Raw genomic sequence first — 18,104 nt, 5'->3', positions numbered from 1 at the left:
TGGTTGGACATGGATATATTCTTTCTTTTCTGGAGTTAGCACAGTGAGAAAATATTTCCAATTTATCTTGGTTTCGGTATTTGCAGTTACGTTCTGCACTTTTTAGTATAAAAGAAAAATCATTGTTTGATATTGACACTTCCACATTTTTGCATGATTTGATAGTAAACCCGACACAGAGGATTAAGATTTCTCACCGTTAAAAATATTTACTTAAGGCACGATATATTAATTTGCAGTCCCCTGGGGCAAAAAGCTTGGAGAAGGGACTGCCCAATGATTGGGATAGTATACTGGGGAATGTGGCATTAGTTTCTCACAATTTTAATCACACATTGGTTCAATTTAATATTTTACACAGAATTTATATTACACCCTTTTGGCTTTTTGAGAAACACTTCCAACTGTCCACGGTGTGATACACCTGAGGCCGATCATCTACATATGTTTTGGATCTGTAGAGAATTGCAAGAATACTGGAGGGCAATACACAAACATATTACTCAAAAATTGAAAGTGGCGATTCCATTTATGGTAGACACCTGGATCTTGAATGATTTATCTAAGGTGGGTTGCCAGGATCCTTTTGCTAAAGATAAGGTTTTTGGCAAGACTCTTGATGGCACAGGCTTGGTTTTCATCGAATGCTCCTAGTATTGATACATAGATAGGTCTCATTAACAAGATTAAAAGTTATGGGAAAAAAAATCTTACATAAAAAAAAAAAGTACCTTAGATACCACATGAAATGTCCCTCTTTATCTTGAGGCTTTCACTACAGTCCATTCCTGCATCAGAGTTGGAGGCTTCTGCTTGCCAGGAAAACTTTATCCCTGTTGTGGTAGATGAAGGGACCATTTTTTTAGTAACTCCGCCGCTTGTGAAGGAGACTTTGAAACATAGTTAGTGCCATTCCTGCAAACTATCAGTTTCACTGGGAACCCCCAGCGGTAGGGAATGTTGTTTTCTCTCAGTATAGCAGTATAGTTGGCAAATTCCCTTCTTTTCACCAGGGTTGCGGGGGAGAGGTCGGCATAAAGTGAGATCTGTTGGAACTTCTCAGGGATGTCTTTCTTACGACTAGCCCCTCTCAGCAGGTTGTTTTTAAAGTGAAAAAAATGTAGTCTGACCAACACATCTCTTGGCGTGCTGGCAGGCATAGATCTGGGTTTGAGAACCCGGTGTGCTCTGTCTATAAGGAGATCCCTTTCAGGGGTGTCGGGGAGAATTGACGTAAAGAGATCCATCAGGAATTCTTGGAGAGAGTCATTGGTGACAGTTTCAGGGACATTCCTGAGTCTGATGTTATTTCTCCTAGACCGATCTTCAAGATCTTCTAGCTTTAGCTTTATGGCTGCTACATCATCCTGTGTTTCATTATATGAATCAACCATGGAGTTCTTTAAACTCCTCCATTTTCTACTTTAGATGGGCAGTTCGGTCCCCTATGGCTGTTATGTCCACTCTAATGGTGTTTAATGCTGATTGTATTTCTGAATGGAGAGAGTTTTTTAAGTCAGTCATTAGGTTCTGGCGGAAAATGTAATTATTATTATCTCCCTCTCAGACCTTGATCCCCTCCCAGAATTGCCTCCTATTGGGGAGCTGTGGGCAGAACCCCCACTAGAAATACAGGATTTCCTTGCCGTTGGTGACTGGTCTGCTGCTCCTGAGGTCGTTTGGAGCCTTGTGGAGCGCTTAGATGTGGAGCCCAGCACTTCCTGTGATACCTCGTGTGGTGAGCAGGTGCCATCTTGGATTGACGCAGAGGAGAAGAAAGAAGTTAACTTTGTTGGAGGACCTGGAGTCTTCTTCGTCCTCGTCATCCTCCTGCTTTCCCTGACATCTGTGTGCGATGTGGAGGCAGTTAAGGAGGTATGGAGGGCCAGAGATAGCTTCCACCAGCGATGTTTGAAGCTGATGGCAGCCGGAGCTCACACACGCGCGTCCTCTCAGCTCGGTATCAGGCCACACCCCCATTGAGATTAAATTGACCTGTTAGCTCTATTCATCAGGTCAGTACGATTACAGATACCACATTTATATATATATGGGTTTTGTTTTTACAGCGTTCCCTATGAGATAAAACTGACCTGTTCTCTTCATTCTCCGGGTCAGTACGATTACAGCGATACCACATTTATATGGTTTTATGGGTTTTGTTTTTACCGTGTTCCCTATGAGATAAAACTGACCTGTTCTCTTCATTCTCCGGTCAGTACGATTACAGAGATACCACATTTATATAGTTTTATGGGTTTTGTTTTTACAGCGTTCCCAATGAGATAAAACTGACCTGTTCTCTTCATTCTCCAGGTCAGTACGATTACAGTGATACCACATTTATATATATATGGGTTTTGTTTTTACAGCATTCCCTATGAAATAAAACTGACCTGTTCTCTTCATTCTCTGGGTCAGTACGATTACAGTGATGCCACAGCTTAGCTCCATTGAAATGCATAGAGCTGAACTGTAAAACCACACACAACCTATGGAAGGCTGTGGTGCTGTTTTTGGAAGAAACAGTCATGTTTTTGTAGTCCTGCACAGTCCTTTTAAATTTCTTCTGCAATAGATTGTATTGAGTTAGTAAATCAATGTAATGCTCTATTGCTTTGTCCTCATAGAGCTCTGCCACCTGCAGGGCTCCATGGGAACCGCGACTCTAAAAAGCCCTGGTTTCTTCAGCGAGACCAGGGCTTTCAATTTCAACCAATGGCTTCCCTGCTCACCGCACGGGGGAGCCAGTCCAATCCTGGGAGTGCGTGCTCCTGTGTTTTTCACCTCTTAGATGATGTGGTCACATTTTAACATGACATGTGAGAGGTTAAACGTCTGCGATCGGTGTTAATTGGTTCCGAGATGACCATTCGATGTTGAAACCATTGTAACTTGAGTGCATAACTTTATGGGAAACTAGTAATTGGTTCCAAAGCCCCAAAACATCATTCCAAGATACAATAAAATCAAGAGTTAAGAAAAAAAGCAGATAACTGGGACGGATGGGGCAGGTCCTGACGGACTAGAGCTTCTTCGGGGTCTTGTGCTGCACACAATGTATGTAGGGAATACAGAAAACCAGCTTGCCGGATCTGGGTGGTGATTCCATTACACAAATCTCGCTTCATAAATCCAAATGAAATATATCAAAATAAATCTTTTTTTTTTTTAAGGCATGTATTAAAAATCCTGTAACATACAGCAGGGTTCAGTCGAAACACATTGAAGGAACGCAGCAGTATGCGCCCACATTACACCCATCTGAAGGCCTTAGTTAGAGGCTTTACATTTTCTCCTAAAGTGCATAATGTGGTCCTAGGGACAGTACAGGCATCTCTCTCACCTCATCGCTGGTTAGAAGGTCATATGAGTAAATCACATGACTGCTGCCATCTTTATTGGCATGGATGGGGTGGCAGCATTGTCTACATGGGACGCTGAGGGCCTTCTAACCAGCAATGAGAGAAATGCTTGTGTAGTCACTAATGCCACATCATGCCCTTTAGGAAAACCCTCTACGATACCAAAAAATTGTATAAATGGAAAGTCATTTGGAGCATTTGTGTTTTTGGCGTTACTTTAGTACACAGCTGTGATCGGAGACGTGTGTGGTGTATGAACCGCTCACAGCTCATGGGATTTTGCAGACGGTATACTCTTTGTATGAGGACTGTACACATTGTAGTCACAAAGCCGAATTTCTGGGCCTCTGTTGTGGTGGTGTGTAGTTAGTTTTGTACACAACGTGCCCCCATAAAATGCAGATTTTGGTAACATGGCGGCCGTGTATGACGGCTAGATATGGCACGTCTCCTGTTCCAGTGTTTTCGTGAGCAGGCTCCACATTTGAGGTATTTTTAAGCCTTCACACCCTATTATATTATCTTTACATTTTTGATCTTCTCGGATGTAAGTTATAGGGGGTTGCGCTCATTTATAAATTACAGTTTGACACATGAGGGTGCCCGTGTATGTAAAATGGAAGTTTGACAATGTTGCAGGTGTCTACCTTGAGAAATGATATGGTGCGCGCCCCATGTGCACAGTTTTTTGCGACTTTTGAAGATTCTCGAAACTTTTCCTAAGTGACATGGGAAAGTGGGCGGGGCTTTCTGCTGGATTTGCTATAATTTATGCCAGAACCTAAAGTAATAAGACTCAAACTGAAAAATAGATGGTCGGCACTACTCACCAAGACCACTTGAATCCAGGTCGTGGGAGAGCAACAAGAAGATTGAATAAGGGGGGTGTTCAGTGTCGAAAAAACATAAATAGAATGCAGCATGAAAAATATGTCCACAGCACTCACCCCATTACGAATAGTCCATTTATTCATAAGAAAGTGCACGATACAGGGAGAAAAGGTACAGCAAATACAGCCGGCCAACCGTGGAGAACCTGGAGTAAGCTATAGCTGAAGTCAGAGCCAGCCACGAGCTAGTGTAGACTTCAGCATCTCTGGCGCAGGGGGATCAGGACTAATTTAAGGGACTGTCACTTCTGATAATTGTCCCTCAACGTTTAGAACAGATTTTTCATGTCTCGTAGTAAATGTAACTAAATTTGACCATTCTTCAATAACCGGCAGCCGACATCTACTCTCACACTATAATCAAGCGAGCTAATAGTAACACTCGGATTACTGGTCGCTTACTGTGCCTCGCTATCGATTTCTGCCTTCAAGTCCTAAATAAGTTCATTTTTTTCATGAAGCGGCAAAATATCTCACTTTGAACATCTGCTATGTGTTCTATTTTACTATACTCACTTCTATAGCGCTGACATATTCCGCGGCGCTTTACAGACATAAATATCATGCTGTCCCCTATGGGGCTCACAATCTAAGGTCTACTGTGAATAAATTATGGGTCTAGGAGAATCAAATCATCACATTCAGTTTTTATTTACATTTTACACATCGCCCCAACTTTTTTGGAATTGGGGTTGTCATTTATACAAGGGGGGGTGACAAACACATCATATAAAATAATGTACAACAAACAAGGAAACCGAGGGGGAGGCTTGTCACCATCGCCTGGGCCAGTCAGCATCTGACATATTCCTGATACAGGGATTATATCTTCTCTCGATATACTCAGTTTCTGCCTAATATGTTTCAACTGGAGGCAGGAGAAAAAAGAATCAGCCTGGGAGGTTATACTTAAATTGACGACCACCCTAAAATTTCATAATTCTCAATGACATCATTAAGCCAATATAAAAAGGAGATTCATTATTAGCCGATGTCTCTTAATGGAACAGATGGCAAAACGGCAAGCTTACGAGACCACGCAAGTCTCTTCACCAGATGACAAGTATCTGAAGAGTCTTAGATTTATACACAAAAGGACACAGGAATAGTGAGGAAGAGGAGACAATTATGAAGGACCGACCAATATGTACAGTGGAGGAAACTGGTGCGGCAGCTACAGAGAATCATAATGATGAACCCAAGAGATCTGAGGAGCAAATTCATAAACATAAATCCATATGACACACTCTGATCAGGAAATAATGTATCAAAGGTTTTCATGAGATTGTGTTCCCACGTTCTCCTGTCTCTCTCAGATTTTAAATTCCCCTTTAATATCAAGGCCATCATGTCTGTAAAAATGCTTTGATACAGGTAGGTCTTTTCTTGGTCTGGCGATGAGAGTTAATTCTTATTCTAAGCTTTTGACCAGTTTCATCTACATGAAGACCCCAGTAGGTCATTTTCAGAGATGAGCAAAGCGAGCTTTGGATGCTACATCCGAAGCCGCTTCGCTAAAAAAATTTGTACTCCCTCCAATGAGACGAAGTCTGTTATTCAGGAAGTCGCGTAATTGATTATTACAGTGAAAAAACACTTCAAAACTTGGAACCCAAGCAGAATTTGGTTCCAAGGTTTTTTGCTGTAATAATCAATTACCAACATTATTCAACAAAGTCACCCGACACTTCGGGAATAACAGCTTTCACCTCATCGGAGGCAGTACATTCCAATACTGTACTTAGAAGGATCTCCGTACAGTATTATAACGAATTGTTTAGCAAAGTGACTTCGGATGTAACATCCGAAGTCGCTTCGCTCATCTCTAGTCATTTTCATGAAGTAGACCACATATGGCATGGCAGAGGTGAAGGTACCTGGGATCTCATAATCCTGATATGTATTGGGTATCTGTACCATCAGTGGTCATTATGTATGGTCTTACAATTTGTCAGGCACCAGGGAAATTGATGGTGGGATAAAAATGATGAGCTTTCCTGGAACGTTGTTAGTTGTTGTTTAGATCCAGTCGGAATGATTATGATATCGCCAGTGTAATGTATTTGCATATCGTGGCATCATTATACTTCCAGTTGCGTTGCTGGTCTTCTGTGGATATGTGCGATCACCAAGCCAAGTCAACGCCAGTCTTGGTGAGCATTATTGTGTCCTCCACTAGAGCCAAACGCCATATAGTCTTCAGAGGCTTAGAAGAAGAATAAAGAGTTCATCGCAACGCAAAAGAAAAAAGGAAAGGTCTCCCCCCTGTAGCAAAACATCAGGAATTATTGTCACATAGATTTTGCAACCCAATTCATTGCTACAACTGGTCCACTTCTAGCCATCTGCTCTACATACCTTGTCTCACCAACCCCGCTATTTTTATGTATTTTGTGTATAAGTATGTGACTTCATCAGACACGTTAGGACACAGTATCTGAAGAGATCAGAGTAGTCCCAAAAACTTGCAATTTTGTAATGTTTTTCAGTTAGCCATTAAAAGGTATCAATCAATAAAGGGGCAGAGTGGTGAAGCATGGGGGGAGTGGTGGCATCCAGATAGTAGAGAGACGACATATTACGAAGCAGAGTCTTTTACAGCCCATGGTATTCTTTCACACAATGGGCTTTATTGATAGTTCTTATTAAAAAAAAAATCCTCAAACGGACGTCTTTGTGTGAATTTTCTCATGTCTACTAAGTATTGATTTAGTTGCAAAGCCTTTTTTACATACGGCACACTGATGCGGCCTGTCGCCTGAGTGAGTGCTCAGATGTACACGGAGTTGGGCTTTTTCTGTAAAGCATTTCCCACATTCTGCACATGAATATGGCTTCTCTCCTGTGTGATATCTCTTATGTGTTGAATAATGTGAACTACTTGCAAAACATTTTCCACATTCTACACATGAGAAAGGCTTTTCTCCTGTGTGAACTCTTTCATGTATAACGAGACTTGATTTTTCCGTGAAACATTTTCCACATACTGAACATGAAAATGGCTTCTCTCCTGTGTGAACTTTCTCATGTTTCCCAAGAGCTGAGATATTTCTAAAACATTTCCCACACTCTGAACAGGAATACGGCTTCTCTCCTGTGTGAATTTTCTGATGCATGACAAGACTTGATTTTTCTGAGAAATGTCTCCCACATTCAGAACATGAATATGGTTTCTCCCCTGTGTGAATTTTCTGATGTTTAATAATATATGATTTATCTACATAGAATTTCCCACATTCTGGACATGAATATGGCTTCTCTCCCGTGTGACTTCTCTGATGTACAAAGAGAGCAGATCTATCTGCAAAACATTTTCCACACTCTGAACATGAATACGGTTTCTCCCCTGTGTGAACTCTCAAATGTCTTACAAGAGTTGATTTCATCATAAAGCATTTCCCGCATTCTGAACATGAATGTGGCTTCTCTCCTGTGTGCTTTTTTTTATGTACAGAAAAACTAGCATAGCTTGTAAACTCCTTTCTACATTCTCCACAATAAAGCTCGTTACCTCCTTTCTTTCTTGTATTTGTGGTAACGATCTGTGATTGGCCAGGAGAAGGTTCCTCCTGATTAGGAGGATTCCCTGACAGATCTGGATGTGTAACAATCTGTGGTAGGTTAGAAGATTCCTCATGATTAGGAGGATTACATGAAAGATATGTAGAGTGAAGTCCTGGATGTACATTCAAGTTAATAGGGGTTTCTCCTGAAGAGCGGTGCATGACATCTTTATAATTCTGTGATCTGACGTTTCCCTCAGAGATCCTACTGGGATTTTCTGTTGGGATTAAAGATACATTTTGTCATTTGTTGTTCAATCCACAAAATATTTAAATATAAAACACCCCTATTAAGCTGGGAACATATGCAGTATGCTTTTTTTTTTATTAACACTATTGGATTTTTCATTAAAGGGACTCAATCCTCAAAGAAAATTAACAAATATAACAAACAAACAAAATGAAATACAATTTTGAACAATGTGCCAGCAATGTATCCCCCCCCCCATCCCTCTCCGAGGCCAAACGACAAAAAGAGCTGAAACACGTTAGCCAAAGAGGTCGAGTGTTAGCACTACATATCTGTCATGTCACCTTCGAACGTCCCAGCGTATCCTTGGACCTCCTCTATCTCATAATCAGAAAAAAACAGGGTCAAAACAGCCTCTACTTTCCCATACAGAAGCTAATTAGATGGTCTTTTTGTCTGATTGTGGCAAGCCTAGATATTAATTGCTGCATAGTGGGAATATGCAACGTCAACCACCCTGATAATAGGCACTACTTAGGTAGAAAAATAGACGGTAGATGGACGGATTCCCTTAGAGAGTCAAGTGGTCTTTGCCCAGCATGAAATAATCTCTCTATAGCACCCAGGTCTCCCTGGAACCTACATACACGGTGCACTAGGCCTAAAACCTATCTCCAATAGGAGCTAAGCCTAGGACAGTCCCACAGTCATGATATAAATTAGTCCACGGCGTCCCACATCGGGGTGTAAGGGATAGTCTCTTATCCGGGGGTCATTCTCACAGACTTCGCCACGGACACCAGGTTGAAGTCCAAACTATGCTTTTATTTTTAAGCACATCAACACAAAAACAGCAACCAAAACATAAATCCCCACTGACTAAACAGTTTTTTCCCTCTCTATCGGGATCCGGGTCTACCATCCAGCTCCCCAAAACACATCACAGTGCTGTGATTGAGGAGCTCAGCCCAGATTTATTCGAGCGCCTCAGCCGGCTGCTAATTAACCTCATTACCAGCCTGGCTGCTGCAGACAATGGGAGGACCCTATGAGAACCCTAGGCTTTCTTGTTCTCACCCAGCTTGAATAGCCTTCCTATGGCTTTCTGGCAGCTCCACTATATCTGTACACCCTTCCAGCATACAGTCACTACCAGACATTCTCTTCTCCCACATCAAGCTCACAGACTTGACACTCGTTTCGTCAGGTACAACCGACTCTGGGTCGCTACTAGTAACCGCCTTAGTTCCACCAGAAACTGACATGGCCGCCTCACTCTCTGAGCTGCTATCAGCCACATTACATATATCACATGTCCCACTCTTGTCATTATCAACCCTGACCTCTAGGGGCACACATGAGCTAACCCCCACATTGAAAATTTCAGTAACCATAGAACCCCGTGGAGACTGCATACCCACTTCTGGTACGTGTGGTACATACTCTAGCCCCGCCACACTGTCTACAATGGGGTCTACTAGCGGTGTTTCTTCAACATTTATCAACACTTTTACATCAGACACATGTTTACCAACAGGGGGAGCTTCTCCCCCTCTTTATCTTCCCGACAGTTGCCCTTGGCAACGGCATATCTTTGCTTTTTCTCCGGCGTTCCCGGCACACCGCCAACCTCTTGGAACTTTGAGCAGGGTCAATACAGCGGTGAGGACCCTCTATTCAGGGCCAGCTGCAGCTGCGCCTCCAGAAGCCCCTCGCTCTGCATCAAATTTTGCCAACTCACTTGGGGCACAACTCATCTGTTTGGCCAGTTTTTCCTGCCGTTTAATCTCCCACGTCTTTCGGACATATTCTTCCCCGAGACCCATGGCAACAAATTGTCTACACCATATTCCGCACAACACTTGAATGGCCTTCTGGCAGCTCCACTGCCACAGGGGGTATAAGGTTTTCTTGTCTGGAGTGGTTGGAGACAGAGCCATCGTAAAATCTTACACTGCTCTGTCTTTCTGTCTCAGGTCCTCTCTATGATCTATCACCCCCTACTACGTTATAAACGGTCATATCCGCCAAACATTTGAGATTCCAGGTGGGAGAAAAAGCTGTCATAAGCAGAATTGGGCCCATTATATAAACTCCGCAAAGAGGTAACCAGATGGAGCCAACTGTCCCTCATCATCCCTGTCCACCTTAAGTACCTCAAGGGTCGGTTTTATTCATCGAGATTAGCACCCCTGACTTCTTACCGCAGGCTGGTGAGCCATGGACAGATCTCACTCACAATTCATGCATCGAATCCGTTGCCCCCAAATGAGTCTCCTGCAGAAAAGCAATGTCAGCTTTTTCAGATATCTGAGAAGCATCATTCTGGATGCAGGGGATCGAACCCAAATGAACTGAAAGAGACCCAATTTGTCCTCCAGTAGAGTCATGTATCCACTGTTCTAATGTCTGCAACTTAGGCATAAAGATCAGAGAGCGGGCAATAAGACAGCGGGCTGCCGTCAGCACTTGTACCAATAATTTACGTGTTTCCCAACCGGCGTGGGTGTGACATTCAACGGATAGAAAAGTGGGTCAAGGAGGATACTACAGCCAGACCATGACCATGCACAAAAACGGGCGAATCAATGTACAGTCCCAAAACATATGGGGAACCGTTCCTCGAGAGGAACTACACCTCCTGCAAACCTTCGAAACTGGCGGATGTAGCTTATGGAGGAGATCAGGGCTATGATACCAGTGCATCAGTATGGTATATTGTACTGGTTCTGGTTCTCCTCATATGTCATAATGAGGACTTCACCGCCCAACTCTAAACTAGGCGCCAAGTGTTCTCAGGCAGCATCTTTCCCAAGTAGAGGATTGCATATCTGAAATTAATCCACTAGTAGAGGGCCCTCTTCTGTGGAGTCACTCAAATGCAGAAAGAATGGGTTTGGATAAATAGGCTCTAACCAGAGTTTCTCAATTTGCTTCCGATGTTTTAAGCTGAGAGGGAAGCCCAAGAGGTCACACAACGCAGTGGGGATGCCCAGTAGTACTGAAGGATATCTGGTACCCCCAAGACCGCTAGGATCTGCCAGCCATTAGACTGAACAGGGTGTCGGAGACTTGATTACATCATCTTAAGGTCCTGTAAGGAGGGTTTTAAATAAACACAGGAGACTTGGGAGGATTGTGACTGCTGCTATAGGGAAGCGTCACTACTTTATCACAATTGTCAGAAGATGCTCCAGCAAAGCTTTGCCTGAAGTCTTAAAGGGGTTGTCTCATCATAGACAATAGGGGCTTATCGCTAGGATATGCCCCCATTGTCTTATAGGTGCCTGCACCTATATCGGGAACGGAGCCCCGCAAGGTGGTGGCTGGAGGACACCGGTCCGGCCACCACCAAGCAGGCTCCCCACAGAAGTGAATGGGAGAGTACCGCGCATGACCGGCCACCGCTCCTATTCACTTCTATGGGCTTGATGGAAATAGCTGAGCCAGCGATTGGCTATTTTTCGCACGCCTCATAGAAAATGAATGGAGGGCGGCTGCGCAGTGCGCCCTCCTTCACTTTCGGGGCTCCGTTCTCTAGATAGGTGCGGGACCCACACCTATAAGACAATGGGGGCATATCCTAGCAATATGCCCCCATTGTCTATGATGAGAATACCCCTTTTAAGATCCTGTCCTCTGCTTCGTATGGGAAGAGCCCAGGTCCTCATGGATTTCCAACTGCACATTATAAAACAAGATTAGGGATATTGTGGCGGCCCCCCTCAATTTCTGGTAGGTTGCAATGTGATACTGTCAGCGGAAAGATAAAAGTGTTTGCCCCAGTTGCTGACCCATTTGAAACGGTGGGTGAGGTCACAGGCACAGATTGGGACGGGAAGCAGTGGGGTTTGCCGCTAGCAGAGAAGGCTTACTGAATACAGTTCGGGTCGTCCACGCCATATGTGATGCCAGGCGGTACAAGGTACTCTTCGTTGTTCTTAACACTAGTACTGAAGAGGCATTTGATAGGGTGGATCAGATGTATTTACAGAAGGTTCTCAAATCTGGTCTTTATAAAGTCCTCCCGATATAAGTAATCGTCATGCAGGGTACTCGTCAGACCTGGGAGATGTTACTCGCCAGGTATGTCCACTCTCACTACCCGTGCCTATTCTGGTTATGGAGACTATAATACAGAAAATCAGACAATCCCCAGAAATAATAAGCCTTAACCCTTACTCTCACAGCCACTTTCACTGGTGACTTGCTTATACTTACGACTATTCTGCGACGCGACATTCCTTTTATTCATGTATGTCCAATTTAAAGGTTAATTTGGAGAAATCAGAGACTTTGAATTTGTCTACTCCTTATACTGTCATTGGTTTTCAGCTTTTTACCATTGATGACCTATTCTCAGGATAGGTCATCAATATCAGATCTCCCAGCACCCCCCGCCGATCAGTCGTTTGAAGACAAAGCTGAGCTGCCTCCTCTGTTTACCTGCTCGCTGTAGTATTTGCAGTGGTGAGCAGTGTAAATAAAAGTATGGCGCCCACATTCACTCCTATGGGACGGCATCTTCCTATGCACTTGAACAGACGGAGCCGTCCCATAGAAGTGAATGCGGGCGCCATACTTGTAATTACACTGCTCACCACTGCAAATACTACAGCGAGCAGGTAAACAGAGGAGGCAGCTCAGCTTTGTCTTCAATGGGCTAATCGGCAGGGGGGGGTGTCGGGAGTCAGATCGGATATTGATGACCTATCCTGAGAACCAAACATGCTGCTTGATTGCCAAAGGTCAATTGCCTGACCGAAACGTTCCGATACTATATGTGGCTTATTCAATTAGAAATTATTCAGGATATGGTTATACTGTATGGAAACGGTTTATGACCAATTAAAAAGTATTTGCAAAATATCTCTGGAGTGCCGTGGATTTCAATATATTTTGTGATTGGCATTTGCCCTCTACATTCACCTGAATCCAATGATTTTTGGGTGTGCAGATCATATACTCTCTATTCTATCCTGCGAATAGATCATCATTGGTAAAAAGCTGACAAGCCCTGCTTAAATGACAATAGGGAACAATAAAAAACCCAGGCATCCTCCACTTAGAGGCTTTAGAAGGCACTGTGTCATGGTCTTACCTTCTTGCTGTTCTCCTTCGTTTGACATGTGCTGGCGGCCATCTTGGTTTCTGGGTTTCTTGTAGCCTCCCACCCTGCGGCTCCTCCTTCCCACTGGGAGGAGCTGGATGCCCAGCTCATATATATAGGAGGTCTGTGGCTTCAGTTCCTTGCTTGGTCCTCCTGTGTTCACATGCTTCTAGACTGCTGCTGCTTCTGGTTCCTGATCCTGGTTTCGTCCGACTACCCTGCTGGTTCCTGATCCTGGTTTCGTCCGACTACCCTGCTGGTTCCTGATCCTGGCTTCGTCTGACTACCCTGCTGGTTCCTGATCCTGGCTTCGTCTGACTACCCTTCTGGTTCCTGACCTCTGGCTTCGCAAGACTCTGCTTCGGTTTCGCCATCCGTTTGGACTTTTGCTTTACAGCTTTATTTTCAATAAAGTCTTCTTATTTCCACTTATCCCTTGTTGTACGTCTGGTTCATGGTTCCGTGACATTAGGACCAAGCCATGAATTCTGACGGTACAGGGCCATCCTCGCTACCCACGCTGGTTGCCAGACTTGATCAGCAGGATCACCTGTTGGGTCGGTTCGCTGTGGCGTTGCAAACCCTGCTTGAACGCACGGCTCATTTCGCTCCCGTTGCCGATGGGTCGGTTGTCGCTCCTGGGCCCGCTCCTACTGCCGCTCCGGTTGTTGCGCCAGAGTCTACCCCGACACCTGTTGTTGCACCTGCGGTGTTTCGGGGTATGACCGGTTCTGCCCCTCTTCCACAGCGCTTTGGGGGAGAGCCAACTCAGTGCCGAGGTTTCCTTAACCAGGTGGGCATTTATTTCGAGTTGCTGCCACATGCCTTTCCTACTGAGAGATCAAAGGTGGGCTTCTTGATCTCGCTGCTCTCGGACAAGGCCTTGGCCTGGGCCAGCCCTTTATGGGAGAACAACAATCCGGTGGTTGCCGAGTTTTCCGGTTTTGTTGCTTCTCTTCGGAAGGTATTCGATGTGCCGGCTCGTGCTGCCTCTGCTGCGAAGCTCCTTATGTCCATCAGACAGGGTTCACGATCCGTAGCTGAATACGCCATTGAGTTTCGTACCCTGGCAGCAGAGGTGGGCTGGAATAATGAGGCTCTGGTCGCTGCTTTCTCTCATGGTCTCTCGGATGCCTTGAAGGATGAGGTTGCAGCTAAGGACCTACCAGTGGAGCTCGAGTCTCTTATTTCTTTCCTGATTTTGATTGACACCAGACTCAGGGAGAGACCTTCCTTTAAGGAGAGCCTGCGGAGGTTTTCTAACAGATTGGCGCCTTGATATTTTTATGATATTTTTATTAATGGTTATTAAAAGTATATCACTAATAATATAATAAAATAATATATTAATTTATCCAATATCTGTGTGGTTCCTGATATTGGTGTGCCCTACCATTTCTCTTTCCGATTTTCCTCTTTTCCAGAGGATTGGGTGAATCCTCTTGATAGGAGCACCCTGTTCCACTCTTGAATATATAGGTGAGCCCTCTCTATTTTATACAGATTGGCGCCTACGTTTGCTGTCCCACCCGTGCCTCCCTCTCCTCCCACGCCTCCTGGGGATGACTTGTCTGGGGGTGAACCCATGCAGCTGGGGTTTGCTCGCCTGTCCGAGGGGGAGAGGGTACTCCGGAGACGCGAGGGCCGATGCATGTACTGTGGTCTCGGTGGGCATTTTCGGTTGGCATGTCCGAACCGTCCGGGAAACGCTCGCACCTGAGATCCTGTCGGGGGCAGATCTTGGGTGGAGTCTCCTCGTCCCCGGTTTCCCGTGTTGACAAACCACTGATCACTGTTGTCCTCTCCTGGGTCGGGGGCTCGGTGACGACCCAGGCGTTGGTGGACTCTGGTGCTGGTGGTTTGTTCATTGATAATGTGTTCGCTGCCGCCAATTCCATTCCTCTGCAGGCTCGAGGTTCCCCACTGGCTCTTGAGGCGATAGACGGCAGACCCCTTCTGCCGCCACACGTGACTCATGAGACCCTTCCAGTGGGGATAGCCATTGGTGCCGTTCACAGAGAGTCGGTCTGCCTCCAGGTTATTTCGTCTCCACACTACTCGGTGGTCTTGGGGTACCCCTGGCTCCGGAAGCATAATCCGACTTTCGATTGGAGATCGGCCGAGATCCTCTCGTGGTCACCGCAGTGTGGGGCTAGTTGCATCCATGGGTCTGTCAAGTTGCTGTGTACTTCCTCGGACTCTCTGTTGCCTCCTGAATACGAGGAGTACCGGGATGTATTCGATAAGGTGCGCGCGGTTGCCCTACCTCCGCACCGCCCATACGATTGTGCCATAGAGTTACAATCTGGTGCCGTTCCTCCTCGTGGCAAAGTCTATCCACTGTCGGTAGCGGAGAATGAGGCCATGGAGGAGTACGTGAGGGAGGCGCTTTCACGCGGACACATTCGCAAATCCTCGTCCCCGGCAGGGGCTGGATTTTTCTTTGTGAAAAAGAAGGGCGGTGAGTTGAGGCCTTGCATCGATTACAGGGGTCTCAATCGCATCACGATCAAGAACGCTTACCCGATACCCTTGATTTCCGAGCTGTTCGATCGCCTTAAAGGGGCCACGGTCTTTACCAAACTCGACCTGAGGGCGGCATATAACCTGGTAAGGATCAAGGCGGGCGATGAGTGGAAGACCGCGTTTAACACCAGGACCGGTCATTATGAATCCTTGGTTATGCCCTTTGGGTTGTGCAATGCGCCCGCAGTCTTTCAGGAATTCATCAACGATGTTTTCCGTGACCTGTTGCAGCAGTGTGTGGTGGTCTATTTGGATGACATCTTGGTATATTCTGAATCCATGGAGGCCCACATTCTGGATGTCAGACGAGTGTTGCAACGGTTACGAGAGAACAAGCTGTTCGGTAAGCTTGAGAAATGCGAATTTCACCGATCCCAGGTAACCTTCTTAGGTTACATCATTTCCGCTGAGGGGTTCTCCATGGATCCTGAGAAGGTTTCGGCTGTCTTACAGTGGCCCCAGCCCAGTGGTCTTCGTTCCCTGCAGCGCTTTTTGGGCTTCGCCAATTATTATCGGAAGTTCATCAGGGACTTTTCCATGCTAGCCAAGCCTCTCACGGATCTGACCAGGAAGGGCAGTAATTCTCAGGTCTGGCCGCTCGAGGCCATCCGAGCTTTTGAGGCTCTAAAGTCCGCCTTTGTATCGGCTCCGATTCTGTCGCATCCCAACCCTGGGTTGCCCTTTGTCCTCGAGGTGGACGCGTCTGAGACGGGAGTAGGCGCCCTTCTGTCTCAGCGTAGAACACCAGAGGGTCCTCTGCTTCCTTGTGGGTTTTACTCCCGGAAACTGTCTTCCGCGGAGTGCAACTATCAGATTGGTGACAGGGAGTTATTGGCCATCGTGCAGGCCCTTAAAGAATGGAGGCACTTGCTCGAGGGTTCGGTGGTTCCGGTCCTCATCCTGACGGACCACAAGAATCTGACCTACCTTTCTGAGGCCAAGAGATTGACACCACGTCAGGCCAGATGGGCTCTGTTCTTGTCACGTTTTAATTACGTGGTCTCCTACCTACCCGGTTCCAAGAACATCAGGGCGGATGCCTTATCACGGCAGTACTCCGAGCTGTCCAGGGAGGAGTCGATTCCGACTTCGGTCATACCTCCGAATCAGATCCTGGCCGCCATTCGCACCAGCCTGACCTCTCCCCTGGGTGAGCAGATTTTGGCGGCTCAATCTGGTGCTCCCTCTGGGAGACCCAACGGCAGATGTTTTGTGCCTGAGGAGTTGCGCACTCGGTTGTTGCGAACCTACCATAACTCCAAGACCGCGGGGCATCCTGGAAAGAATCAGCTGTCCTGGGCTGTTTCACGTCTGTTCTGGTGGCCTTCCCTACGTTCCGACATCACCGCATATGTAGCGGCATGCTCCGTTTGTGCCCAGAGTAAGTCCCCTCGGCACCTTCCGTTGGGCCTTCTGCAACCCATAGCCACCGGGGAGCGCCCATGGTCACACCTGGGGATGGATTTCATTGTGGACCTCCCTGCATCCCGAGGCCATACGGTCATTCTCATGATTGTGGATCGGTTTTCCAAAATGTGCCACTGTGTTCCTCTCAAGAAGTTACCCTCTGCACAAGAGTTGGCCACGATTTTTGCCAGGGAGGTCTTCCGATTGCACGGTTTGCCCAAGGAGATTGTGTCGGATCGGGGGAGTCAGTTTGTGTCCAGGTTCTGGCGCGCCTTTTGCTCCCAGTTGGGGATTCATCTCTCCTTCTCCTCGGCCTACCACCCTCAGTCCAATGGGGCCGCAGAACGATCCAATCAGGCCTTGGAGCAATTCCTTCGTTGCTATGTCTCCGATCACCAAGACAATTGGGTTGACCTCCTGCCTTGGGCTGAGTTTGCCAGGAACACGGCGGTGAACTCTTCCTCTGGGACGTCTCCCTTCATGGCCAATTATGGGTTCCAACCTGCCGTGTTACCGGAGGTATTCTCTCCCCAGGATATTCCGGCTGTGGAGGATCACCTTTCCGTCCTACGTGCTTCTTGGGTACTGATCCAGAAGTCCCTTGAGGTCTCTGCGCAGCGCCAGAGACTCCAGGCTGATCGCAGACGAGCGCCTGCTCCTTCCTACCAGGTCGGAGACCGTGTATGGTTGTCCACCCGCAACCTCAACCTTCGAGTGCCCACTCCCAAGCTGGCGCCTCGCTTTGTTGGTCCCTTCCGAGTGCTTCGCAGGGTAAACCCGGTAGCCTATGCCCTTGCGCTTCCTCCTGGCATGCGGATCTCCAACGTGTTTCATGTCTCCCTGTTGAAGCCACTGGTGTGTAATCGTTTCACTTCCTCGGTTCCTCGGCCTCGTCCGGTCCAAGTGGGTAATCGTGAGGAGTATGAGGTGAGCAATATCCTGGACTCACGCCTGGTCCGCGGTCGGGTGCAGTTTTTGGTCCATTGGCGTGGTTATGGTCCAGAGGAGCGTTCCTGGGTTCCCTCCGCAGATGTCCATGCTCCTGCCTTGCTC

At 46.4% G+C, this 18,104-nt stretch overlaps 3 protein-coding genes across 3 annotated transcripts in view; 1 reads left to right on the top strand and 2 right to left on the bottom strand.

The window, feature by feature from the left end:
* Positions 1-18,104, bottom strand: part of LOC120998324 (aspartic and glutamic acid-rich protein-like) — a 2,513,920-nt gene that overhangs the window by 541,366 nt on the left and 1,954,450 nt on the right. The gene's annotated exons all lie outside the window — the stretch shown is intronic.
* The window catches only part of LOC120998305 (gastrula zinc finger protein XlCGF26.1-like), a 4,064,644-nt gene that overhangs the window by 2,999,053 nt on the left and 1,047,487 nt on the right, over positions 1-18,104 (top strand). The window lies entirely within an intron of this gene.
* LOC120998374 (gastrula zinc finger protein XlCGF17.1-like) lies at positions 5,876-12,053 on the bottom strand. Its single transcript, XM_040429043.1, has 2 exons — positions 11,884-12,053; positions 5,876-8,036 (listed from the first exon to the last, which is right to left on the bottom strand). The coding sequence occupies exons 1-2, from the start codon at positions 11,909-11,911 to the stop codon at positions 6,916-6,918; spliced, it is 1,149 nt and encodes a 382-aa protein (XP_040284977.1). The 5' UTR covers positions 11,912-12,053; the 3' UTR covers positions 5,876-6,915.

The sequence above is a fragment of the Bufo bufo genome, chromosome 4 (assembly GCF_905171765.1).
Source record: "Bufo bufo chromosome 4, aBufBuf1.1, whole genome shotgun sequence".
Taxonomy (NCBI): Eukaryota; Metazoa; Chordata; class Amphibia; order Anura; family Bufonidae; genus Bufo; species Bufo bufo.
Note: the sequence above shows the minus strand (reverse complement) of the source record. Positions and strands in the feature narration are given on the sequence as shown.